This window comes from Neoarius graeffei, chromosome 10 (genome assembly GCF_027579695.1).
Source record: "Neoarius graeffei isolate fNeoGra1 chromosome 10, fNeoGra1.pri, whole genome shotgun sequence".
Lineage (NCBI taxonomy): Eukaryota > Metazoa > Chordata > Actinopteri > Siluriformes > Ariidae > Neoarius > Neoarius graeffei.
In genome coordinates, this window is record NC_083578.1 from 58,282,609 (window position 1) to 58,310,242 (window position 27,634).

The window sequence follows — 27,634 nt, forward strand, 5'->3', positions numbered from 1 at the left end:
ACCTGATGATCTCTCACGGCACACTAATGTGCCACGGCACAGTGGTTGGGAATCACTGGGTTAGAGAAGCAGCCTTGGGCCCAAAGGGTCACAGGTTCGATTCCCAGGTTGAACAGCACCTTCCCCTCTGACATGCCCTTGAGCAAGACACCTAACCCCTAACTGCTCCTGGGTGCTGTAGGATAGCTGTCCATTGCTCTGGGAATATGTGTGCATGCATGTGTTCACTGCTTCAGATGGGTTAAATGCAGAGGAGGTGTTTCACTGTGCTTGTGACAAACAAATACTCTGTCCACACTAGGGATTTTGTACCGATACGATACTACTTTCGTACCGCAACACTTGTCCACACTAGCAACTATACCGGTACTGTAGCGGTATAACTGTATCGGTACGAAACCCACAAATGTATGGGTTTCGTACCGGTACAGTATTGGTACTGTAGCGCTTCGCGTAGTGTGGACAGATGAAGCGGCTCTGTATCGATACAAATATAATGCGCATGCGCAAAGTCACACACCTCAATCGATGTCTTCGCTGAATAAAATAGTGAAGAACGGAGATTCGTTTTCTTTGTTTCTTTCTCAACTGCCTCGCGCGTTTTATACGATTCGACTGAATAAATGACCACCAGAAATACAGACTGTACACTGACAACAAAAAGCACAAACACGTTGTTTCATCCGCCATATTCTCAGAAGGAAGTTACTCGGTAACCACGGAAACATTTTGCGCACGCGTATTTCAACTACCGTGAAAGAAAACCGCAAACATTTCTCGCTAGTGTGGACAGATGCACTAAACTGTACCGGTATACTTTGTCGATACAGTTATACCACTATCGTACCGGTATATATGTGAACACAGCTATAGGCTTCTTCTTTTATAGTGAACTGGGAGGGTTTTACAGCTGGAGAGTGAATCCAATCTGGCAACCCTGCTGTCGATGCTCCATATACTCATCTGCCCACAATCCCTGCCAACCTTTAATAAGTTTCTTGTGCGCGGTTTGCTCTCTAAACCACCTGTTTTGCTTTAATCCCGAGCTGGAGGCTTAGATGCGGGGATCAGCAGAGAATGACGGGTTAGAGCGCAGCCTGTTCTGTCAAACAGCGCCGCTTGCTTTGCTTCCCCACCAGCTCCAAACTTGCGCTTTTCTGCCACCTGTGTTAAAGGACGCTTTTGAATCTCCGGGAATTGCGCGTTAATTTATTCGCCTTCAGTCAATGCGCGACGAAAAGCCATCAGAGCGTGAAGTCAGGGCGCTGGAACACCACTCGGTTTGTTGCAGTTTAAGGTGATTTGTTTTTTCTTTCCTCGAACACGCAGAATGGGGCTGCGGGGGAACTGACGGCGAGCAGCATGCACTGCGTTCCGATGAGCTGAAAGGGAGCAAAGCCGACATGAATGAGGAGAACCGGAAAAGTAAGTAAACAATATTTCCATCACTCCTCTTCTGATTTTAACCCATATGGCATGGGGTTCAAATCACACTCGTTTCCCCTCCATTTCGGCAATTTTTGCGCCTTTTGGGAGAACAATTGAAAGAAACTCGACTAATTATAGAAGCAGAAAGAAACGGGAATGAGAGAGGAAGGTTATGTGCTGCGAGCTGTGCTGGATGTGATGAACCCATTTCCTGCTTTGCTTGGGCCAGATGTTGCTCTGCCACATTTAAACTCCAAAAGATGCATACGTGTTAATCCTCTAATAAGGATTGAATATATAACTAGAAGGTGGGCGGCACGGTGGTGTAGTGGTTAGCGCTGTCGCCTCACAGCAAGAAGGTTCTGGGTTCGAGCCCCGTGGCCGACGAGGGCCTTTCTGTGCGGAGTTTGCATGTTCTGTCCGGTTTCCCCCACAGTCCAAAGACATGCAGGTTAGGCTGGCGACTTGTCCAGGGTGTACCCCGCCTTTCACCCATAGACTCCTGTAGAACAGGATGATCTGCTACAGATAATGGATGGATAACTAGAAGGACACTCGGCGGCACAGTGGTGTAGTAGTTAGCACTGTCGCCTCACAGCAAGAAGGTTCTGGGTTCGAGCCCCGTGGTCGGCGAGGGCCTTTCTGTGCGGAGTTTGCATGTTCTCCCCGTGTCCACGTGGGTTTCCTCCGGGTGCTCCGGTTTCCCCCAAAGACATGCAGGTTAGGTTAACTGGTGGCTCTAAATTGACCGTAGGTGTGAATGTGAGTGTGAATGGTTGTTTGTCTCTGTGTCAACCCTGTGATAACCCTGTGACAGCTGGATAGGCTCCAGCTTGCCTGCGACCCTGTAGAACAGAATGAGCTGCTACAGATAATGGATGGATAACTAGAAGAACACTCGGTAGCGAGCAAGTCACATATTATCAAAATCAAATCACTTGAACCTAGGATAATACTCAAGATGTACTCCAAATTTTATTAAAATCTGCTCACTGAGGTACATTGGGAACAGGAAGAAAAAAAAATCCTGGATCCACATACATATCTGGAGTTGGCCCATGGCTACTTGGCCCATGGCTCACCTTTCCCCAAAATTTCATCAAAATCCATTCACTACTTCTTGAGTTACGTTGGGAACAGACAAAAAAAAAAATAATAATCCTAGGGCGGCACGGTGGTGTAATGGTTAGCGCTGTCGCCTCACAGCAAGAAGGTCCGGGTTCAAGCCCCATGGCTGGCGAGAGCCTTTCTGTGCGGAGTTTGCATGTTCTCCCCGTGTCCGCGTGGGTTTCCTCCGGGTGCTCCGGTTTCCCCCACAGTCCAAAGACATGCAGGTTAGGTTAACTGGTGACTCTAAATTGACCGTAGGTGTGAATGAGTGTGAATGGTTGTCTGTGTCTATGTGTCAGCCCTGTGATGACCTGGCGACTTGTCCAGGGTGTACCCCGCCTTTTGCCCGTAGTCAGCTGGGATAGGCTCCAGCTTGCCTGCGACCCTGTAGAAGGATAAAGCGGCTAGAGATAATGAGATGAGATGAGATAATAATCCTTGATCTAAATACATATCCGGATTTGCATCCAGATCTAATCAATTGTTCCTTGGCCCATGGCCCACATTTCCTCAATTTCATCAAAATCTGTTCACTACTTTCTGAGTTACGTTGGGAAAAGTCAAACAAATGGAGGTGAAAACATAACCTCTTCCAACAAAGTTGGTGGAGGTAATAAGAGTGCTATCTTAGATAAACCTAGATTTGATTTACAGTTTGTCAGTGCTTTGGTAATGTAAATGCACATTAAGTCACAGTAATTCATTATAGTTGTTTTCTTTTTAAAATATTTTTACGTAACTATATTTTCACAGCAAGCAGGTCCTGGGTTCAAACTTGCTGGTCGACCAGGGCCCTTTCTGTGTGGAGTTTGCATGTTCTCTCTGTGCCTATGTGGGTTTCCTCTGGGTGCTCCAGTTTCCTCCCACAGTCCAAAAGCATGCAGATTAGATCAACTGGCTACTTGAATATTGCCCATAGGTCTGAATGAGTGTGAATGCCTGTCTGTCTTTCTGTGTTATCCCCACAATAGACTGGTGACCTGTCCAGGGTGGACTCCACTTCTCACCCAATGCGAGCTGAAACTGGCTCGAGTTCACCCATGACCCAAAATGGACAAGCAGCATAGAGAAAGAATGGTTGAATGAATGAATGAAAAAGTCTGCATTATCTATCAATATAAAATCCAACCCACCTGGAAAATCCACTTGAATAGGTTTGGACACACCACACTCATTATTATATAACCGGAAACGAGATTAGGAAATGTTGTGTGAGTAAATTAGGAAATAGATAACTGTGCTACGGTCAATAGGAAAAGTAAATAAACAGCTAGGATTAGCTCGAGCCCATCTCACGACTTGCAATAGGTAAATGGTATAGAAAATGAAAGTAATATTTTACTTTCACCAAATTTTGAAGATTGTCCAAAGTGGTAATTCATTTTTGAATGCACCAAATCCCCCCTGTTTTATTCCACATTTTAGACACAATACTATGTCTGGGTGCCAGCCAGTGCTTAATCAATACCAACTCACCCTTAGTGAAAGAACTGATTCTCTGTGGGTTTGTGAGGCATGTTGTGTTCACATGCAGAATCTTTATTGTGTCCATCAGCATCACAGGCATTCATAGCATAAAATATAGCAGTGAATCAGAAATTTATTTAAAATTTGGTCGGATACCAGTTCAGCATTTCCCGATAGTGAGACTAAATCTCAAGATTTCATCAGGGCGTACCTACTGAATTTGGTGACTATTGGGATCATTTTCTATAAATTCAGTTAGCATTGCTTATTCTACATGGTACTTATTCTACATGGTACAGGTAGTTATTTTTATAATGCAGCTTCATCTGTAGAATACAAAATCATAGTACAATGAAAGTACAATGAAAGCTACATTACTGCTGACCTTTTAAACAATGAACCCGAATAGAAACCTATCTCAGATCTTCAGCTTAACATCAATCCAGGAAGGTAGAATCAGTGACGATAGAAAATATTCATAACCAACAGTTTAAACTTGTAACATTTAATAATAAATGTTTATACAGGGGCACACTGAATAATAACTTATTGTTAAAAGTCATACAAGAAGATGGGTACCTACTGATGCCTAACATTATTTTTAAAAGTTTAATGATGATTGAAAAGATTTTTGTGAGATTGAAAGATTCTTGTGTTTCACAATCTTCGTGAGAGTAAGAATGTCCTTATCAAAACTCTGGAGACAGATGTCTTCAAGATTGTGAACAACAACAAAAATCTATATTTCCTCTGCATCTTCTTCTTTTAGACAATGATCGTGCTCATCATTAACCTGGCCCGTCTGATTTTGGGCTGCTGTTATTCTTGTATCAGAGATACAGAGACTCCAGTGACTAAAGATTTTTAGAAAGGACCCAAATACACTCATGACCTACTACATTAGGGCAGAAATGATGCTGTTATCTGATTTTCTGGTTAGCATTTGTTAAGTTCACAAAATCTGCTAAGCCTGCATTCAGTAGTGTCTGCTTCCACAAATAATAGCACAAATAGTTTTGAGCAGTTCGTAACTTCAGTTAATGTGTTCTGTTTGAGCAGTTCCTTTTTCAAGCAGATCGTTATTATACCTTAATACCTCAATTGTCTATCTAAAAAAAGTTTTCCCCGCACCTACCTGCCAGGTCAGTTCTCCTTAATATGATTTGTGTGTCATTAAACTAAGTCTTTGTGGAAATAAGCAAGTTATACTTGGTTATCAGTACAGTTCTCTCTCTTTTCTATTATGTGGTAGTTGGGCTGTTGTTTAGCCAGCAGCTAGTCAAATGAGTCCACAGGTACTAGAACGCTGGAAAACCTCTGTCCCAGAATCCTTTTCGTTCACACTCACGCTGTCCTTGCATGGAAGTAGGTCACATCTGTCACAGTGTGGCTCAGCTCACCTATTGTAGAAATCTCATCTCCTCACCACAGGCAGTGACTGATTAGCAAAGCTTTGCTTTCAGGCTCCTTACAAGAAGTGGTTTTTGCTGCTGATGTTGCTATGTAAAAAAAGTAGGAAAAACTGTGATATGAATACAGTACAGATTAAAATGTGTAAATTTATATAAATCAAACTATTTAAATATTAAGCACATTAAACAAGTATGACTTTACATACTGGAACCTTTTATTCTTGAACTATCGCCCAAATGCAGAACCCAAACCTGACATTATATGAAAATGTAGATTGGAAACAATTCTTAGCATATAGCACTATTTAGTTCTGTTAACAGCACTTTTTGGTGCTTTTATTAAATACATTTATTAAAATTTATTTAAATATTTTTTGGTTATTGAGTTTTAAAGTAGTTGAGTTTCAGGGTTTTTTTTAGGAAATAAATTTTAAAAAAATCCTCTAAGAAATACATTATTAAGAGTGACATAATTTCAAACAATAGACGTTGGTAGTGTTTAAAATTTAGTATAAAAAAAGTAATAATACTGAAAGTGCTATTCAGCAATTGTGCAAGAGTTATGTATGCAGGGTGAATTTTGAGTAAAACAGAGATGTGTCTGTTGCGTGCAATCCTGACCTTAATATTAAGCTTGTTTTTCTTGAAAGATATTGGCTTGAGCAACATTAACTCCAACACCACTCACTGGTGGTATATAATGAAACTGATGTTTTATGCATTGTAAATACAGAGAAAAGTGTCATTTGAGGACAAAATCTCTCTCTCTCACACACACACACACACACACACACACACACACACACACACACACACACACTAAATAATAGGATATACCTGATCAAGTGCTATTTTATAAGATGCCAAATAATAAGAATGGAATCCATATTGTTAAATTAAATCAAATGTGTAGTGATTCATCTCATCTCATCATCTCTAGTCACTTTATCCTGTTCTACAGGGTCGCAGGCAAGCTGGAGCCTATCCCAGCTGACTACGGGCGAAAGGCGGGGTACACCCTGGACAAGTCGCCAGGTCATCACAGGGCTGACACATAGACACAGACAACCATTCACACTCACATTCACGGTCAATTTTAGAGTCACCAGTTAACCTAACCTGCATGTCTTTGGACTGTGGGGGAAACCGGAGCACCCAGAGGAAACCCACGCGGACACGGGGAGAACATGCAAACTCCGCACAGAAAGGCCCTCGCTGGCCACGGGGCTCGAACCCGGACCTTCTTGCTGTGAGGCGACAGCGCTAACCACTACACCACCGTGCCTCCTGTAGTGATTCATATAACTACAAATTCATACAGCAATGTGCTTGCAATATATGATATTTTTATTTCAATGCTTACCATATTCTCATTCATATGTCCTCATAGTAGGCTTTTTCTCATTCTCATTATCTCTAGTCGCTTTATCCCCAGCTGACTACGGGCGAAAGGCGGGGTACACCCTGGACAAGTCGCCAGGTCATCACAGGGCTGACACATAGACACAGACAACCATTCACACTCACATTCACACCTACGGTCAATTTAGAGTCACCAGTTAACCTAACCTGCATGTCTTTGGACTGTGGGGGAAACCGGAGCACCCGGAGGAAACCCACGCGGACACGGGGAGAACATGCAAACTCCGCACAGAAAGGCCCTCGTCGGCCACTGGGCTTGAACCCGGACCTTCTTGCTGTGAGGCGACAGCGCTAACCACTACACCATGTTTTTATTTGTAACATATTTAAAAATGGTCTCTTGCATGATACAGTTGACAGCAAAAAAGGGATTTCCTTTGTCAGTCATGAGACACTATTGAAAAAATGTTTCGAAAACTTCTACTCAAGAAAACTTGGAAGCATGAACTACATACAGGTAATTTCCTTAATCTGAATAGGGGGCCCAGAAAATCTTAATCTAAATTTAAACTTAAGTAGTTTCATAGCCCATCTCTGAATATGTTTAACTTTTCCATTATAAACATTGATGCAATGTTTTTAAGCTTAATTTGCCAAATCTGAATGTGCCAACTCTGATCTGTGGGGTGAAACCAGTTACATGAGAACTTTGACATGACAGGCACCAGAAATATTCCAGCTTGTCTTTATGTTGTCAGGTAGTTAATTTAATTTACTGCTAATTGGATGATCATGTGTCATTTGTAAATTTGTGAGATTCATGGAGGACTAACCAGCAGCTCATGTCAGAGTTAAACCTCTCCATTCCACACTGTGCTCTCTTCAGGTAATGGATACTCCAAAAAGATGGAGGAAAGTGGCGGAGAAGGGGAGGAGGAGGAAGAGGGTGGAGGAGAGGAGTATGAGAGAGGACAGGATGAGGAGGACGATTGGGAAGACGGTGGGAAGCCAAGGATAAATCGCACAGACACACTCAACTCCAACACCAGCTCTACAGGGACACAGAGGAAGAAGAGCCAGCATGGCAAGAAGCAGGTGCAGGGCTCCAACCAGGTGCAGCGAGCACCAAGAGCCCTCTTCTGCCTTAAGCTGAATAACCCCATCCGCAGGGCTGCACTGTCAATAGTTGAGTGGAAGTATCCTTCAGCACTACTACAATAAAAATGTAAAGTGCTTTGCATTTCAACAATTTCTTGATCTACAGTTCACAATATTTACAAGAAATGTGCTGAGCTTTTGATGGGTCATTTTCACCTGAAATGTGAAAATTGGCTGGTTTGATAATTACATGTCTAGCCTTGAAACTGTGAACTTATTTTTCATTTACCTTAAAAAATTAATTACTATGATTTTTCCCAGTAACTAAAGTCAAGATAAAAGAATGGCATGTATTTATAAAAGTGAGAAATGTGCACTTGCTGAATACTTTTATTCAGCAAGTGCACAAGGACGGCCCCATGAGGACAGTTGAGGGTTACACCTGGAGGACGCTCTGGACTCTTACAGTAATGCTTTTATGGCTGAGGACTACAGTTGACTTGCTAACTTTAGGACTGCAGTTATCATGAACAGTTTTGCACTCAAGTTTCCATCAATGAAGAGTTTATAACATCAACGAAACTGTCTTCATGTTAAAATTGTTAATGTTATAGTCACGCTGTCTGTTGTTGCCCAAATGAGGATGGGTTCCCTTTTGAGTCTGGTTCCTCTCGAGGTTTCTTCCTCATGTCGTCTGAGGGAGTTTTTCCTTGCCACCGTCGCCACAGGCTTGCTCATTGGGGATAGATTAGGGATAAAATTAGCTCATATTTTAAGTCGTTCAAATTCTGTAAAGTTGCTTTGCGACAATGTTTATTGTTAAAAGCGCTGTACAAATAAACTTGACTTGACTTATTATGAACACTCTACTAAACAGCCTCAATATTTCTTGGCAAGGGTTCCACAAGATATTGGAAACATTCCTTTGAGATTCTGGTCCATGCTGGCATGATTGCATCATGCAGTTCCTGTAGATTTTTCAGGTGCACTTTCATGCTCCAAATCTGTTCTACCACATCCCAAAGGTGTTCTATAGATAGTTTTCACTGACGTCACGGCATTCCGGGGAACGCCCCCCAGCCGCCATCTTGCGGGGCAAACAAAACGGACCATCGCCACTACCGGCTACGTTATCTCGGACGAATTTATGAAGTTATATAGTCAGTTTTCTAAAATAAAGATCAATGTCAGCAAAATCAAGCAAACAGAAGTATATAGATAAATTAGACGACATCTCACGACAACGGTATGCAGCCAAACTGGCCTTGATTGAGGGAATTGACCCCTACGAAGTGGACAAAGATGCATTCAAGTGACTATGCAGGGCTGCCAAAGCCTGAAACTGCCAAAGCCTGCTCCAAAGCCTGAAACTGACTTCATCAAACTTTAACGGCTGTCTGATATATACAACTTTATATATTCACAGTGCGCCTTTTGGCGGACGCCGCCTGAATCGCGCAGATCCGATTTTATTTATTTTTTTTGGGGGGGGGGTTGGAGTGTCTGATTATAATTTCAAAGTAAATTCTGTATTAAAATTACTAAATAAGCAAATACGTTACAGTCCATGAAACAGGAAGTATAAGGATGAGAAAAAAACAGTTTAAATCGGAAAGCTGCGCACATTTGCACAGTCCTGCACACCGCTCGGGCTGCGCAAATGTGCGCAGCTTTCCGATTTAAACTGTTTTTTTCTCATCCTTATACTTCCTATTTCATGGACTGTAACGGATTTGCTTATTTAGTAATTTTAATACAGAATTTACTTTGAAATTATAATCAGACACTCCAACGCCCCCCCTAAAAAAAAAATCGGATCTGCGCGATTCAGGCGACATCCGCCAAAAGGCGCGCTGTTTGCATCCCAAACACAAATCAAATCATACAGAATAGACCTAAAATGTTTTTCAAAAATGACCCTTGCATGAATGAAGTGACAAGTTTCAAACAGAAACGTGACAAACGAGTGATATTAAGTGTACATTACAATGTAAACGTACACTCAGCGGTTCCAGTTAGGCATTCTCCAGAGATTGTTCACATGATGTTTTGGTTTCCAAAAACAAACTTAAACACAATTGATTGTTTATTTAAACAACTTACCACTTATAAAATGATCGGAGCAGACTTTGCTGTGTTTGGAAGGCTGATAATCCTTGCGGTTGATTCTCGCAAGCCATAGATTTCTCCTTTGTATGCTGAGTTTGTTTGCTCGCCTTCGTGCTCCCGTACAGTGGGAATTCCATAAAAGCTCCACTTGACTTCATCATTTGACCTATTACAACAACCGTGAATACAACAGGTGTGCACCATTGCTAGCTTTAAATAGCCTGCTTGGGTTCTTTTGAAGACTTTGTACTCGCGCATTACAATGTGTGCTCAGTCACCTGTATGGTAAGCTTGACCCGCAAGATGGCCGCCACTAGGGAATCCCCGACTCTGTGACGTCATGTGAAAACTATCTATAGGATTCAGATCCAGTGACTGGGAGGGCCATTGAAGAACACTGAACTCATTGTCATGTTCAGGAATCCAGTTGAAGGTGACTTTTGCTTTATAACGTGGTGCATTTTTATGCTGGAAGTAGCCATTAGAAGCCAGTGGAAGTAGTCATTAGAAGCCATTGAGGCCGTGAAGAGATGCACATGGTCAACAATAGTACTGAAATAGGCTGTGGCATTCAAGTGATGATTGGCATTAATAGGCCCAAAGTATGGCAAGGAAACACTCCCAACACGATTACACCATCTCCACCAGCCTAGACTGTTGATAAAAGACAGGATGGGTCCATGGATTCATGTTGTTGGTGCCAGATTCTGACCCTACCATTTGTGTGTTCATCTGAAATTGAGATTCACGAGACAGGCTACTACCCTGTCCACACTAGGGATTTTGTACTGATACGAAACTACTTTCGTACCGCAACACCTGTCCACACTAGCAACTATACCGGTACTGTAGTGGTATAACTGTATCGGTACAAAACCCACAAATGTATGGGTTTCGTACCAGTACAGTATCGGTACTGTAGCGCTTCGCGTAGTGTGGACAGATGAAGCGGCTCTGTATCGATACAATTATAATGTGCATGCGCAAAGTCACACACCTCAATCGATGTCTTCGCTGAATAAAATAGTGAAGAACGGAGATTCGTTTGTTTCTTTCTCAACTGCCTCGCGCGTTTTATACGATTCGACTGAATAAATGACCACCAGAAATACAGACTGTACATTGACAACAAAAAGCACACACACGTTGTTTCATCCGTACGGAAGCCGAAAGAGGCCCTTCATATAATCCTTTTTTTATTCACCTTGTTATCCCGAGATAACGACATAATTAATTCAGGATCTCGAGAAAACAACACAACTAATTCGAGATCTCGAGAAAACAAAACAATTATTTCAAGATCTCGAGAAAACAAAACAATTATTCCGTGATCTCAAGAAAACAGCTGAGAAATGGTTCATTCAGGTGCGCCAAGGGACTTGTGATATGCTGACTTTGGGGCTATTTCTTATTCTGTATAGACGCAACTTTGGTCATTAGAATGTCTGGAATAATCGATCACCTAATAAGGCAATATTTTGATCAGGGGTTGACACAGGGAGAGATTGCATTAAGTCTTTTAATAAGGGATAATTTCAAAATTAGTCCGCGGCACCTCCGCAGAAGACTGGCCCGGCTTCGTCTCTACCGATGGAGATACAGTGATCCAGCTGAGATCATGAAATAATTGTTTTGTTTTCTCGAGATCACGGAATAATTGTTTTGTTTGCTCGAGATCTCGAAATAACGGATGCCATATATTCTCGGAAGGAAGTTACTCGGTAACCACGGAAACATTTTACGCATGCGCATTTCAACTACCATGAAAGAAAACCGCAAACATTTCTCGCTAGTGTGGACAGATGCACTAAACTGTACCGGTATACTTTGTATCGATACAGTTATACCACTTTCGTACTGGTATAAGTGTGAACACAGCATACATTTTCCAGTCTTCAGCTGTGCAGTTTTGGTGAACCTCTACCCACTGCAGCCTCAGCTTTTTGTTCTTGGCTGACAGAAGTGGAATCTCATGTTGTTTTCTACTGTTGTAGCCCATCCACCTCAAGGTTTGATGTGTTGTGAATTCTGAGATGCTTTCCTGCTCACCACAATTGTACAGAGTAGATATGAGCTACTGTAGTCTTTTTGTCAGCTTGAACCATTCTGGCCACTTTCCATTGACCACTCTTTCATCAACAGGGCATTTCTGTCCACAGAACTGTCACTCACTAGATGTTTTTTTTTATTTTGCATCATTCTGATTAAACTTTAGAGACTGTTGTACATACAAATCTCAGGAGCTCAGCAATTCTAAAAATACTCAAACTAGCCTGTCTGGCACCAACAATCATGCCATGGTCAAAATCACTGAGATCACTTTTCCCCCATTCTGATGGTTGATGTGAACAGTACCCGAAGCTGTTAGCCCATGTCGTCATGATTTTGATTCAGTAGTGCTGCCACACTATTGGCTGATTACATAAGTCCATGATTGAGGTGTTCCTAATAAAGTGCTCTGAGTGTATGCCTGGACCCTCCAACAAGTTTTGGGACTACACAGGTCTATACCTAATCCTGGCTCAGGCTACTGTGACTGGGGTTTATTTTACGTATACAATTTTCTTTAGTTGATGAAACAAGCCCACAATACCACATCTTTTCACACTGTGGTCTGTTCATTGTAAATGTCTGAGCTGTTATGATAAGATTTTATAGTTTAAAAACTTATAGCTATTTCACATGTGCAATTTTTTCTAGCCTTGGGACTGAGTATGGTACACTTGATTCTGTGTGAACACTATTTTAGCACCTTGGAACTGTCCAGAAACTGATCTCTGGCTAGTGGTCCAAGTTTTGATTCACTAGGGTGTGGCCCACAAGGTAAATAGAAGCAGACTGAAGAGAGAAAGCTCCTAGACCAGGAATGAAACCCAGATCACCATGGTGGGAGTGTGACCCTCAGCCACTAAGCCAACAAGGCGTCAACAGTTGGTGAGGAGAGGCGGGGCTGAGAAGCAGGTGGCTGGAATGGCCCAGCAGGTGGCAAGCAGAAGTATATCCTGGTGGCATGGATTGTTTCTGGAGACACAGAGAAACAGGTTAAATACATGCAATCAGCAACAGAGAGCAAAACTTGGTTACTCAATACTAAGCAGCCTAGAATTGAATCTACCCCTTGGACTGATGCGTTGATGAGTGGAAGGAAAGCCAGGGTCTTTATACTGCACGAGAGTGAGCATCAGGTGTGCTGCCATCAGGAACCCAAAGGGAAAGGAGAACAAAAGGGAAGCCACCCCCATGATGCCACACACACATACACAAACAAACATGAAAGAGACCAACAGGGGAAAAGGAGAAATAGAAAAACAGGGAAAAGTGGAAGGTATGGCCAGGGCCATCACAGCCCCAGTCCCCCCCGGGAACCTCCAGGCAACCTACCAGGCCTCCCCAGATTGGAAGTTGCAAACGAGGGAGGGATTCTGGATGTAAGAGCGGGAAACCCAAGTCCACTCCTCAGGACCGTATCCTTCCCAGTCCACAAGATATTAGTAGCCTCAGTCTTGCTGGGGCACATCCACCGAGCAGTGTAGGTTGTGTGGTCATTGACAGCACAGGTGGGTGAAGGAAGATCAGCTGGAGGTCACAGAGAGCTGCTGCATATGGGCTTGAGCTGGGAGACATGGAGGACAGTGACTTGGGTAACTTGAGCCTGACTGCAGAGAGGTTAATGATGCACTCAAACGTGTATGGACCAATTGCTGGGTTTCAGTCAAGTGACTTTTCTTAGCAGTTTTACCAGAAGTGAAATAGCTCCTGGTCTAAACGGCTGCCGTAGTGCAAACAACTAGCAATAACTTATCAGAGTATGCTGGTAATCTAGAAGCCACTGCTCACTTTAGATATATTCAGAAGATTGCAATGTGCAATGGAATAGACCCCTACAGTCTGGGAAAGAAAGATTTGTCATACAATCTCGAAAATTACCCTTCAGTCGAGTTCCCCAACATCTTGAATTATCTGGTGTTGCAGACATCCTTCTATACCGCAAACAGATGAACGCATGGAAGAGTATAGAGGCTTACAACTTTATTGTATGTGGCTGGGTAAAGGACCTTGGTATCAAGTCGCTGCCAAATGAATCCTGTATTGTTTTTGCCTGTGTAAGTATATTTTTTAAAGCTTTTCGTTTGCGTCTTTACAACGAAGCGCTGCAAGTTGAAGTATAAACAAACAACAGTTCGCTTGATTCTCACTTGTGTTTGCGCTTATCTCTCAGGTAAATCATTCTCAAAGATCATAAGAAACCCCTTTAAAGACTTGGATCTTAGTTAAACAAGATGGAGAAGTAATCACGGTGCATTGTAACTGTATGGCTGTGTAAGAATTTTGTCATGACCTTCATGCATCTGGACTTTGTGAGGAGTAAACAAGGAAACAGCTGAGGACCGTAGCGCTTTGTGACTAAAAAAAGTACTGGGAAAACACTAACGACATAGCTGAGAGGGATATACAAACTTTTCACGACGTGATCACAGCAAACTCAAGCATGCTTCAACTCGGCTCCCTTCGATTTCAGTGAGAGGTTCAAAAGCCACCTTTTTCGATGTCTTTTTGTGAAATCCTGTGTTCGTTCACCCGTTATTAGTTTATGGGGAAACCTGAAGAAACTTTTCAGTTTCATGGTTTGATTGACTCAAACAACCTAAAACAACGCAAGCATAAGGCATTTTTCATGCGAGCAATGCACCTTCTTCGTACAAACGCTTTGTCAACTGAGCTTTGGTAGACCACCGACTAAAGTTTTGAATAGCTAATGAGGCAGATGTGACGTCACGTGAAACCCAGCAATATAGTGGGGAGAGAGTTTCCTGGAGTTCTTCTTGAGGGGGCTGCTGCTGGAGGAAAGTCAGGACCTTTGACCTGCTTGTAATTGAGTGTGGGGGTAGGATGGTGGTTGGGAATACGCCAGTTGCATTTGGAGGATTGAAGCAGGGCCCTGCAGGCCTCTCTCCAGACCTTGCAGCATCACTGGAGGTGGGTTTGGACAGAGGGTTCAGCAATGTCATCCTTGTGAATAGGGAACAGTGGGGGCTGATAACCCAGGAAGCACTTGAAGGGTGACATACGAGTGGAGGTGCTGGTCAGTGAATTGTGGGTATATTCAATCCACAGGATTTGAGTGCTGCAGGATTTTGTGTGGATCTGCAGTGGAACATGGCTTTCAGGTCTTGATTGGCCGGCTCTGTCTGTCTGGGGGTGGAAGCTGGATGACAGGATCACTGTAGCTTTAAGGGCTTGACAGAAAGACCTCCATGGACTGAGGGCCATGGTCAGCTAAAATGTCTGAGCAGATCACTGGATCCAGAAAATGTGTTGAACCATGAGGTCAGTGCAGTAGGGAGTTTGGGAAGAGCTATGAAGTGAACCATCTTGAAGAAGCAGTCAATAATGGTGAGTATTATGGTGTTACTTTGTAAAGTGGTACAATGGTGACAACATCGAGTGCGACGTATGGCTCGGAACTGGCAGGGGTGGTCGATGGGAGGTCTTTTTGCAAGCGCACACGGTGTGCTATGGAGACATAGGCGCAGGTGTTGGCCTAGTGGGATATCAGAAATGTTGCTTTATGAGGGGCAGAGTATGGTTGACTCCTGGGAGGCAAGCAAACCAGGAAGTGTGGACCCATTGGAGAATTTGGGAGTGGACAGAGTCTGGCAAAAACGGGTGGTTGGGGGCCCATTCCTGGGGTCGGGCTGCTCCTGTTGGGCTTCCTTAACTACTGCCTTGATTTCCTAGGGAACCACAGCTACAACACAGGATGTAGAAGGAGGGGAAAGTGCTGTTCATTTACTCCCCCACCCATTTTCCTGCTGATCTAGGGAATCAAACTGGTGACCATTTGGTCCCAAAGCTGCCTCTCTAACCATTAAGCCATGGCTGCCCCAAGAAATAAACATGGTGCTCCAGATGAGGCTTTGGGTGTACATCCATTCAGCTGCTTAGCTGACTGGATGTACACCAGGTTTTTATAGTCAGTCCAGACAATAAATGGTTGTTCAGCTGCCTCAAGCCTGTGTCTTCACTCCATTATTGCAAGTTTCACTGCAAGAAATTCCCTGTACCTTATGCCATGGTGGTGTTCAGCAGAGGTTAGCCTGTGTCAGAGGCATTCACCTCCATGATGAACAAGCAGGCTGTCAGGCTAGAAAAGAATAGGAGCAGAGGTGAAAAGTCTCTTCAGGTTGGTGAAGGCAAGGTCTGCCTCAGGGTCTAGGTGAAAGGGGTCAAAGTAGAGGTGAGTTTCATGAGGGGAGCTGCCACTCTGCTGTCGTCCTGGATGAAATGATGGTAGAAGTTGGTGAAGTGTGAGAATCGCTGAATTTGTTTCAAGGTTGTGACTTTTGGCCACTCTGCCACCACCCAGATCTTTTCAGGGTCTGCTCTGACTTGCCCACTCTCAATTATATATCCCAGGAAGCTTACTGAGCAAATATTGAACTTGCACTTTTCAGCCTTAATGAACAGTTCGTTCTCCAAGAGTCTCTGGAGTACCAGCCACTAATGAAGGGTGTGTTCTTGGGGATTCCATGAGAAAATAAGAATGTCATCTAAGTACACAAATATAAAATCCCTAAGGACTTCATTAACTAGTGCCTGGAAAACTGCATGGGTGTTTGTCAAGCCAAAATGCATCATAAAGTACTCAAAGTAGCCTGGGGGGTTGAAAGCGGTCTTCCACTCATTGCCCTCCTGTATCCTGACTTTAGCATTATGTAAGTCCAGTTTGGTGATGATTGTGGCCCCATGAAGGGAATTGAGTGCAGAGCCGAGCAGGGGCTCTTGATGCTGATGGTGTTCAGACCTTGGAAAGCCATACAATGGTGGAGTGATTTCATCTTTCTTGGCCACAAAGAAGAAAATGGCACCAAGAAGGGAAAACGAGGAGTGGCAGCTGATTATTTTTCCAGTCAACCATACATTGTGGGGGTTGTGTTGCTGAAGCCACGGATGATCAAGCACTAAAGTGATGTGAGGCAAGGAAATGAAGTGAAATTGGAGCCACTCATGGTGGTTGCCAGAAAGGATAAGGAGCAGGGGTTCTGTAGATATGTGACATGGCAAGAAAGGATCTGTCCAATGCATTGGCCCCCAGAGGGGTCTCCAGAGGCTCATGGCAGATGCTCTCTTGAAACCCAAAACCCTCATTAGGAAAGTTCCCTTCAGAGCCAGAATCCACTAAGGCTATCAGTGGCAGGAACTGTTGACTAAGAGTGGCTTGGAGCTGCATTCTAAGTTGAGGGGTGTGCAGGGAAAGTGGTCTGGCACACTCAACCCCACAATGCTATAGGTGAGCTCTCTTTTTTTGCCAAGGGGGACATGCAGTGAGGAAATGGCTGATATGGCTGCAGTACAAGCACTCACCCACTCTCGTTCTCTGAAGGTACTCAGGTGGGGAAAGGCAGGCTCATCCCAACTGCATGGCTTTTCCCCCCAGAGCACTGGGAGTGACAGGGATGGGAATAACTCAGGAGGCTGAAGGAAGAGAAGGTGAGGAAGGTTGAGAGGTGGTCAGCGGAGGGGAATGGCCCATCTTTTACCTATGATGCTCCCAGGGATCATTATCTAGTTGGGTGGTTAGTGAGATTAGGGAGTCCAGGGTGTCAAGTTTATCTCTCTTGAATTTATCTCTCTGTCGAGTTTATCACTCAGCCCCTTCAGGAAGACCCCCTGGAGTGATTCCTCATTCCAGGCTGAGTCCACAGCCAGAGTCCTGAACTCCACTGAATAGTCTACCATGCTGCAGGACCATTGGTGGAGAACAAGCATGCATTTGGCGGCGTCTCTTCCCCGAACTGGATTGTCACATACCTTTTTCATCTGGGCAATTAAAGCTGAGAAGGGAGGAACAGATCAGCAGTAGTCCATGCTAATGCATTTCCTTTCCGCAACTCCATGATATAAGCTCTTTTGGATTTATCTGAGGAGTAAGTTGATGGCTGTAGCTTGAACACCAGGGAGCACTGCAGCAGGAAGCCCCTGCACTTTCTCAAATCACCAGAGTAGTGCTCTGGTTCAGACATGTGAGGCTTTCTAGCCTGGAAAGTTGGTGAAGTCAGAGGGCTCACAGGCATGAGTTGAGAAAGCGGCATGGAGACATGTTCCACCTGGTCATGAATCTGCATGAGCTGAGTTGAGAAAGCGGCATGGAGACATGTTCCACCTGGTCATGAATCTGCATGAGCTGAGGTACTCTATCACCTCTCAAAAGTTGTGCTATTGGTTGTGCTGTCCTATTGTAGCTGATGATGGCTTGGTGGACTGAATTAATGTCTGCTGGGTCTTTGTTGGCCAGATCGTTCTGTTGCAACAGGACAAAGACACAGCAGGTATAATAAACTGAAGCAGCAGGTAGGCAGAGGAGAAAGAGTAAGTAGAAGTAGACTGAGGAGAGAGTGAGCCTAGACCAGGAATCAAACTTGGATCATCACGTTTGGGAGTATGGCATTCAACCACTGAGCCAATGAAGAGTCAACAGTTGGCAAGGTGAGGTGGACCTGAAAAGCAGATGCTTGGGGGAAATGTGGCTGGAATGGGATCAGTAAGCAGAAGTGAATATCGGTGGCATGGAGTTCTCCTGGAGACATTGAAGAAATAGGTTAAATACTGTAACGATGGCAGGCAAGAGCTGTCTTTTTCTCTGCAGGTGCTCCTCTTTGCACTATGGTGCTGAAGAGGACAGTGCCCCACTCACTGCGCCGAAAGTGAACAGCAGTGGTTCAGCGCCACCAGCCAAAGACAGTGTTTCACACACACACACACACACAATAGGAGGAGTGGCCTAATGCAGCGTGGCTGGCAGGTGCTAATTACAGCACACGCACTCACCCTACTGGAGCTCACCATGGAGCATATAAGGGCTGCACGCGACATAGTGTGTCCTGCATGCAAGTGAGTACATCCTTCTGAAGCACTGACCCATGTTCTGTGTCTTTGTTGTGCCAGAATCCAGCTTGGATGATGTTCTCACTTGCTGGGAGGAAGGAAAAGCCACTTCTAGGCCTTAAGGACCCAAGCTCAGCACTCACCCCTCCTGGGACCTTCAGCACTGCCTCACCTCACCAAGATCTTGCATCCCCACTGCCTAGCACTGCACCCGCTCACCAACAGAAAAGGGTTCCACTTCACAACTGTTGTCCATGTGTCTGTTTTCGACTGCCACCAGGGATTCTGCAATATGTGCAATCAGCAATGGAGAACAAAACTTGGTACACACAATACTAAGTGGCCTAGAACATAATCTACCCCTTGGACTGACACAGTGATTTGGCAATGAGTGGAAGGAAAGCCAGGGTCTTTATAGTACATGGGAATGAGGATCAGGTGTGCCACCATCAGGAAGCCTGGGGGAACACAAAGGAAGCCACACCCATGATGCCAGTACTTACACACAAACAAACATGAGAGAGACTGACGGGGGAAAAGGAGAAATGGAAAAGCACAGAGAAAAAATGAGGTATGATCGGGACCATGACAGAGCGCCTTCTTGAGATGTGAAATGCAGAAGGCATTCAAATGCAAATGACTACAACTCATACTAAAAGCACTTTGACTAAAAGGCTTCACCTTCAAAATCATGTATTGCTGTCAAGCTAAAGAAATACTATTAAAGTACATGAAAACATTAATAGAGGCTTTGCACTGTCACGTGACCCCATAGCAATGGTAACTATGCTGCCATAACAGGAGGCACGCTTATATTTCTTCATTCAGATGAGTTAGTTATTATTGATCGGTATGGTAAGGTTTTGCAGCGTTTTTGGATGTTCAAGTCATTTTGAATGAAACAAAGACTTCAGATTTTTTTAATTTACTAAAAGTAATTGATTATCGAGGGGAAAAAACTAGAGAAATTTCTAAACATAAAAGGGGGAAATGGGGGAAAAACATTCAGTGGGACTTGGTGTCAAATGGAGAAGTCAAAAACCCTATTGTATTCTCCACTTCATTTCCACTAAGGTAAGAATTAAAAAAAAAAAATTGCAACTGCAGCAAGGTGCTCATTCTTATACAGTGAAGTGAACATGAGGAACACAGCAGCTCAGCATAGCCTAACCTTCACCAAGACTTAAAAAGTGCATTTACATTCAGGGATCCTTCGTAGCGTGTTGTGTGCACACTTGGGACCTCATCATTATGGGAAACACCTGATGCTGATTTGAGCGCAATCAGCATGCGCATATAAGGACACAGAGGCTTTGCGAAGTATTCTGTCAGGTATGCGGCGATAGATGGGTCTAAGTGCAGGAGGAGTATTTATTAGCAGGTGTGATATTCACAAAAACAAAATATAAACAAAACTGAAAGCAGAGCCATAAATATGGCTAGAAACATGTGACTGTGATAATGATAATACTTCGCAAATCCTCTGTCCTTATATGTGCTTGCTGTCACGTGGGTGCAAAGCCTCTATAGGAAAAATTAAGATGTGTTATCTCCCATTTGAAAAAAAAAATGTGTGTGTCTAGAAGTAGTGACACAGAATTTTATGATCAGTCTGGGATTTGAAAGGAATCTGTGGATGTGAAACAAACCTTCAAAGATGAACATATTCTTGGGTACGAACTCAATCATTCATGACTGTTGGGGAACCCTAAAGCTGTGCTTGTGTCTGATGTCTCTTAATAAAACCAGGAATTAAATAGGTGTTTGCTTTTATTTTGTTCTTGTAATAATCTAAGTTTAGCTTCTCGAGAACATTAGCTACACAGAAAAAACAAAACAAAACTAAAAAGGCCCAAGAGTGCCATCACAATAAATAATTCACTGCTTCCTTGACTCAAGTGTCCAGACCTTTTGATATCTTTATTCTCCTAGCAATTTTTGCTAACTGTGTGGCTCTGGGAGTATCCAAACCTTTTCCTGAGGATGACTCCAATGCTACTAACCATGACTTGGTGAGTAGTAATGATCCCAGAGAATTGAGTTTGTAAATTTTGAAAAATGGTTGATGATCAAGGCAGAGATATTTATTGGTGTTTGTCTGCCTTGTTGTTCGAAAGACTGCTTGCCTTGAAAGTGAGAAATACTGTAAGTAGATGATTTTTAGCATGGCATATTCAGCCTTAACATAAATTAATTGTAATCAATAATAAGCATACTTTGTACTTCAGTTGTACAATTACAGTGTATCATACAGTGTATCTCAAACAATTAGAATATCTTGCAAATGTTCAATATTTTCCATCAGTTATTTAAGAAAGTAAGAAATTTTAATATATTCTTGACTTATTACACGTAAACTAAAATGTTTCAAGCATTTGTCTATTTAATTTTGATAATTATGGCCTACAGCCCCCCCCCCAAAAAAAAAAATCCCAAAATATGACAATATTTCACTTCGAGTTTGAGTAAAACAGTATAAATACCATGTATCGCTCATCTAGTTCAGTACACACAACCACAATCATGGGGAAGACCGCTGACTTGACAGTTGTCCAGAAGATGATCGACACCCTCCACAAAGAGGGTAAGCCACAGAAGGTCATTCCTGAAAAGTCTGGCTGGGAAAGGTGCACAAGCAACAGGGATGACCTCAACCTTGAGAGGATTGTCAAGAAAAGTCTATTTAAGAACTTGGGAGAGCTTCACAAGAAGTTCTAAGAAGTCTAAGAAGTTAGGCATTTCTGTATTATAAATCCATTTATTTATTTATTTATTAAATTGATCTTAGGAAATATTTGAATAATTTGAAATACTGGATTTCTGACTTTTATCAGAAATCCAGTATATCATCAAAATTAAAACAGAAAAGGCTTAAAAAATTTCACATTACGTGTAATGAATATAGAATATACTGTATGAAAGTTTACCTTTTTGAATTAAATTACAAAATAATTTAACTTGTTCAAAATATTCTAATTGTTTGAGATGCAGGAGTATATAGCAGGTAATTCTACTGCCTACACCTTAGCACTACAAGTATATCCATTATTAATTTGACCAGTTAAGAGTTTTAATTTGTTGAAAGAATAAAAGTGGTATGATAGAGAAATGATAAATGATAGGCAGCACGTTGACCAGCAGCAATTTGTGATAATTTTGTTTGAAGCAAAATCTGTTAAATTGAGTAGTTATCACAGTAGACTTGTGCTGTAAGCTACTATCTACTAAATCTTTGAGTAACCTCATAATATGCTAATTCAGAGCCTAAAATGTGAAGTCATCCAGCATATAGTCTAGCAGCTCATTTTAAACAGTTTTAGATGCACATTTGTTCAACTTTGTTCAGTAAGGCAGGTGCCCTTCCCAACAACCTTGTCACAGTGTGCAAAACACACATAGAAGAGGTAATATCATTAATTGGGGTTTTTAGTTTCCAGCAAAGGTTCCAGTCCAACTGCATCTCAAAAACAATACAAAAGACCTAAAACTAGTCCAAATATTTCAGGCATTGGAAGAGTGAGGCAGATTTATCTTCCTTTTTCTAAGCCTTTGTGTGAGAAACAAGGTCACTGTGGTGCACACACGTTTCTGATATACGGACATTATCTACTCCATAATGCCCTTTTCCCTCTCCCTAACTTTGCAATATATCTTCCAATAGAACTGGTTCTGTATATCATCATACTTACCAAGTCTACCAATTCATGCAGTAGTCTACCGCTTTTGATTGGTGAATACTGCCTACCGCTTTTAGCTTTAAAAACTACTGCATTACAGAATAATCAGCGAACACTGTTGGATTTGCTCTTCTGACCTTGCTTCAGCTGTTTTTGGCACAGGGGATACGAGTATATAGCGTCAAATAGTCATATTAAGTGAAGCCAAGAGCCAATGCAACAGCGTGATATTGAATCTAAATTGTATCACTATTGCACCATTCCATTGGCTCTCATTTTGATTCAAGCCAATCAACAATGAGCTCACATGTCACAACAAATAGCGCCAATGTTTGTAACACACACACACACACACACACACACACACAGAGACAGGCGGCACGGTGGTGTAGTGGTTAGCGCTGTCGCCTCACAGCAAGAAGGTCTGGGTTCGAGCCCCGTGGCTGACGAGGGCCTTTCTGTGCGGAGTTTGCATGTTCTCCCCGTGTCCGCGTGGGTTTCCTCCGGGTCCTCCGTTTTCCCCCACAGTCCAAAGACATGCAGGTTAGGTTAACTGGTGACTCTAAATTGACCGTAGGTGTGAATGTGAGTGTGAATGGTTGTCTGTGTCTATGTGTCAGCCCTGTGATGACCTGGCGACTTGTCCAGGGTGTACCCCGCCTTTCGCCCGTAGTCAGCTGGGATAGGCTCCAGCTTGCCTGCGACCCTGTAGAACAGGATAAAGTGGCTAGAGATAATGAGATGAGATGAGACACACACAGACACACACTTTCTCTCTGGTGACCATGAATAATGCTGTAGAAGTCGGAGTGGGTGGGTGGAGCACAGAAGAACGGCAGGCCAGAACTGAGTTCAAAAACTCTTTTTTATTTGCACTTTTCAGTACGAGCATAAACCGTCTCAGCCACACACATACACACACACACACAAGACATCTGGTGTGGGAGAGAGCTCCCTTCCTCTGCCCTCTCTCTCCTTATATAGGGCGTGGTTGCTGGGAAGACACACAAACAGGTTAATTCACATCAGGTGTAGTGATTCTGCCACTTACCTTCCCTGACTCCACCCTCTGGTCACAGACCGACGCTTGACCACGCCCCCACTGCCACATACCCCCACCACCTGACTCAGGCCGGGCAGCCATCCGGCCCGCAGCCGACTCCCCCCCCCCCCCCCCCCCCCCCTTGACGGGAGAGGAAGTCCGCCACAACCATCTGCGCCCCCGGCCTGTGGACCACCTTGAAGTTAAAGGGTTGGAGTGCCAGATACCAACGGGTGATCCGCGCGTTGGCATCCTTCATGCGGTGGAGCCACTGGAGGGTTGCCTGGTCTGAACAGAGGGTGAAAGGGCATCCCAGCAGGTAGTAACGGAGGGCGAGGACCGCCCACTTGATGGCCAGGCACTCCTTCTCTATGGTGCTGTAGTGCCCCTCACGCACTGACAGCTTTCGACTTACAGTTGTGCTCATAAGTTTACATACCCTGGCAGAATTTTTGCTTTCTTGGCCTTTTTTCAGAGAATATGAATGATAACACAAAAACTTTTTTCCCCACTCATGGTTAGTGGTTGGGTGAAGCCATTCCCATCTCATCTCATCTCATTATCTCTAGCCGCTTTATCCTTCTACAGGGTTGCAGGCAAGCTGGAGCCTATCCCAGCTGACTATGGGCGAAAGGCGGGGTACACCCTGGACAAATCGCCAGGTCATCACAGGGCTGACACATAGACACAGACAACCATTCACACTCACATTCACACCTACGGTCAATTTTAGAGTCACCAGTTAACCTAACCTGCATGTCTTTGGACTGTGGGGGAAACCGGAGCACCCGGAGGAAACCCACGCGGACACGGGGTGAACATGCAAACTCCACACAGAAAGGCCCTCGCCGGCCACAGGGCTCGAACCCGGACCTTCTTGCTGTGAGGCGAGAGCGCTAACCACTACACCACCGTGCCGCCCTGGGTGAAGCCATTTATTGATAAACAACTGTGTTTTCTATTTTTAAATCATAATGACAACAAAAAACATCCAAATGACCCTGATCAAAAGTTTACATACCCCAGTTCTTAATACCGTGTATTGCCCCCTCTAACATCAATGACAGCCTGAAGTCTTTTGTGGTAGTTGTGGATGAGGCTCTTTATTTTCTCAGATGGTAAAGCTGCCCATTCTTCTTGGCAAAAAGCCTCCAGTTCCTGTAAATTCCTGGGCTGTCTTGCATGAACTGCGCGCTTGAGATCTCCCCAGAGTGGCTCAATGATATTGAGGTCAGGAGACTGAGATGGCCACTCCAGAACCTTCACTTTGTTCTGCTGTAGCCAATGACAGGTCGACTTGGCCTTGTGTTTTGGATCGTTGTCATGTTGGAACGTCCAAGTCTGTCCCATGCGCAGCTTCCGGGCTGATGAGTGCAAATTTGCCTGCAGTATTTGCTGATAACATGCTGCATTCATCTTTCCTTCAACTTTGACCAAGTTTCCTGTGCCTTTGTAGCTCACACTTCCCCAAAACATCAGCGATCCACCTCCGTGCTTTACAGTAGGAATGGTGTTCCTTTCATCATAGGCCTTGTTGACACCTCTCCAAATGTAACGTTTATGGTTGTGGCCAAAAAGTTCAATTTTGGTCTCATCACTCCAAATTACCTTGTTCCAGAAGTTTTGAGGCTTGTCTCTGTGCTGTTTGGCGTATTGTAGGCGAGATACTTTGTGGCATTTGCTTGGTTTTAACAGAGCCCCTGATTTTCCATTTGTTAATCACAGTTTGAACACTGCTGACTGGCATCATCAATTCCTTGGATATCTTTTTGTATCCCTTTCCTGTTTTATACAGTTCAACTACCTTTTCCCGTAGATCCATTGACAGTTCTTTTGCTTTCCCCATGACTCAGAATCCAGAAATGTCAGTGGCTGGATGAAAGATGCAAGAGTCTGTCTGGATCCCAGAAACTCACTCAGCTTTTATGCACACACACTGATTACAAGCAAACAGATCACAGGTGAGGATGTTACCTTTAGTAGCCATTCAAACCCATTTGTGTCAACTTCTGTGCATGTAATCAGGCCAAAATCACCAGGGTATGTGAACTTTTGATCAGGGTCATTTGGGTAGTTTCTGTTGTCATTATGATTTAAAAAGAGAAAACAGTCGTTTGACAATAAATGGTTTCGCCCAACCACTAAGCATGAGTGGAAAAGATGTTTTTTTGTGTTTTCATTCATATTCTCTGAAAAATGGTCAAAGAATCATAGATTCTGCCAGGGTATGTAAACTTATGAGCACAACTGTATGTACAGCACTGGGCGATCCTCCCCCTCCACCTCCTGGGACAAAACAGCCCCCAGCCCTCTGTCCGACATGTCCGTCTGCAATATAAAAGGGAGAGAAACGTCAGGGGAGTGTAACAGTGGCCCCCCACACAGTGCAGCCTTTACCTCAGAAAAAGCCCGCTGGCATTGCTCTGTCTAGTGGACCGGATCTGGTGCCCCCTTTTTAGTGAGATCAGTCAGTGGGCTGGTGATGTCCGAATAATTAGGTATAAACCTACGATAATAGCCAGCCAGCCCCAGGAACTGTCTCACCCCCTTTTTGGTCTTGGGCCTCGGGCAGGCCGCAATCGCTGCAGTCTTGTTAATTTGGGGATGCACCTGCCCATTGCCCAAGTGGAAGCCCAGATACCGTACTTCCACCTGCCCAATTGCACACTTCTTCGGGTTGGCTGTGAGACCCGCCCAGCGACCTAAGGACGGCCCTCAGGTGTTGTAGGTGCCACAGCCAGTCATTACTATAAATAATGATGTCGTCAAGGTACGCGGCAGCATAGGTGGCGTGGGGGCGGAGGACCCTATCCATCAGCCGCTGAAACGTAGCGGGTGCCCCAAACAGCCCAAAAGGAAGTGTGACAAACTGGTGTAAGCCGAATGGTGTGGAAAAGGCCGTTTTTTTCTCGGAATAATGGAGTCAAGGGGATCTGCCAATAACCCTTTGTCAAATCCAGTGTCGAGTAAAACCGAGCCATGCCTAGTCGATCGAGCAACTCATCAATACGAGGCATTGGGTACGCATCGAATTTAGACACCGCGTTGACTTTTCTATAGTCTACACAGAACCGGACCGACCCGTCGGCCTTGGGTACCAAGACCACCGGGCTGCTCCAGTCACTGTGGGACTCCTCGACTATGCCCATTTCGAGCATGGCCTCGTGTTCTTCCCGAACCACTTTTTTCTTGTGTTCGGGTAGCCTGTAAGGGCGGCTATGCACTACCACCCCTGGGGGCGTCTCAATGTGGTGCTCTATGAGGTCAGTGCAGCAAGGCAGGGGCAAGAACACGTCCGAAAATTCGGTCTGCAACTGGGCAACCTCCGCGAGTTGTGTCGGGGAGAGGTGGTCTCCACAGGGGACCGGAGAGGTACGCGATGCCAATGCTCCCTTTTGAACCTCCGGCCCCAGTTCCACTTTCTCCAGAACCACCGACACCAATGCCACGGGGACCTCCTCGTTCCAGAGTTTGAGTAGATTGAGGTGGTAAATCTGTAGTGCCCCACCCCTGTCCGTTCGCCTCACCTCATAGTCGACGTCCCCGACTCGCCGTGTGACCTCAAAGGGTCCTTGCCACTTGGCGATTAATTTGGAGCTCGATGTGGGCAACAGTACGAGTACTTTATCTACTTTATCTCCCGGTGCGAACTCCCTAAGGCGCGTACCCTTGTCGTACAGGTGGGTTTGCCATTCTTGGGCCTGCCACAAATTCTCCTGGGTTAGGTGCGTGAGTGTGTGGAGTTTTGCGCGCAGGTCAATAACGTATTGAATTTCATTTTTACTTGGTGAAGGTCCCTCCTCCCAATTTTCTCGCAGCACATCTAAAATGCCGCGCGGCTTACGCCCATATAACAATTAGAACGGGGAGAACCCCATGGAGGCTTGTGGGACCTCTCGCACTGCAAACAACAAGGGTTCGAGCCATTTATCCCAATTACGTGTGTCCTCGCTTACGAATTTCTTAATTATATTTTTGAGGGTGCGATTGAATCGTTCGACTAAACCGTCCGTTTGTGGGTGATAAACACTGGTGTGGATTGG

At 44.2% G+C, this 27,634-nt stretch overlaps 1 protein-coding gene across 1 annotated transcript in view; it reads left to right on the top strand.

The window, feature by feature from the left end:
• Positions 1-1,403: 1,403 nt before the first annotated feature.
• Positions 1,404-27,634, top strand: part of cacna1fb (calcium channel, voltage-dependent, L type, alpha 1F subunit) — a 158,850-nt gene continuing 132,619 nt past the window's right edge. The window contains exons 1-3 of the mRNA XM_060931944.1: positions 1,404-1,425; positions 7,666-7,975; positions 20,779-20,884. Coding sequence (XP_060787927.1) covers positions 1,404-1,425; positions 7,666-7,975; positions 20,779-20,884 — 438 coding nt within the window. The remainder of the gene's footprint in view (positions 1,426-7,665; positions 7,976-20,778; positions 20,885-27,634) is intronic.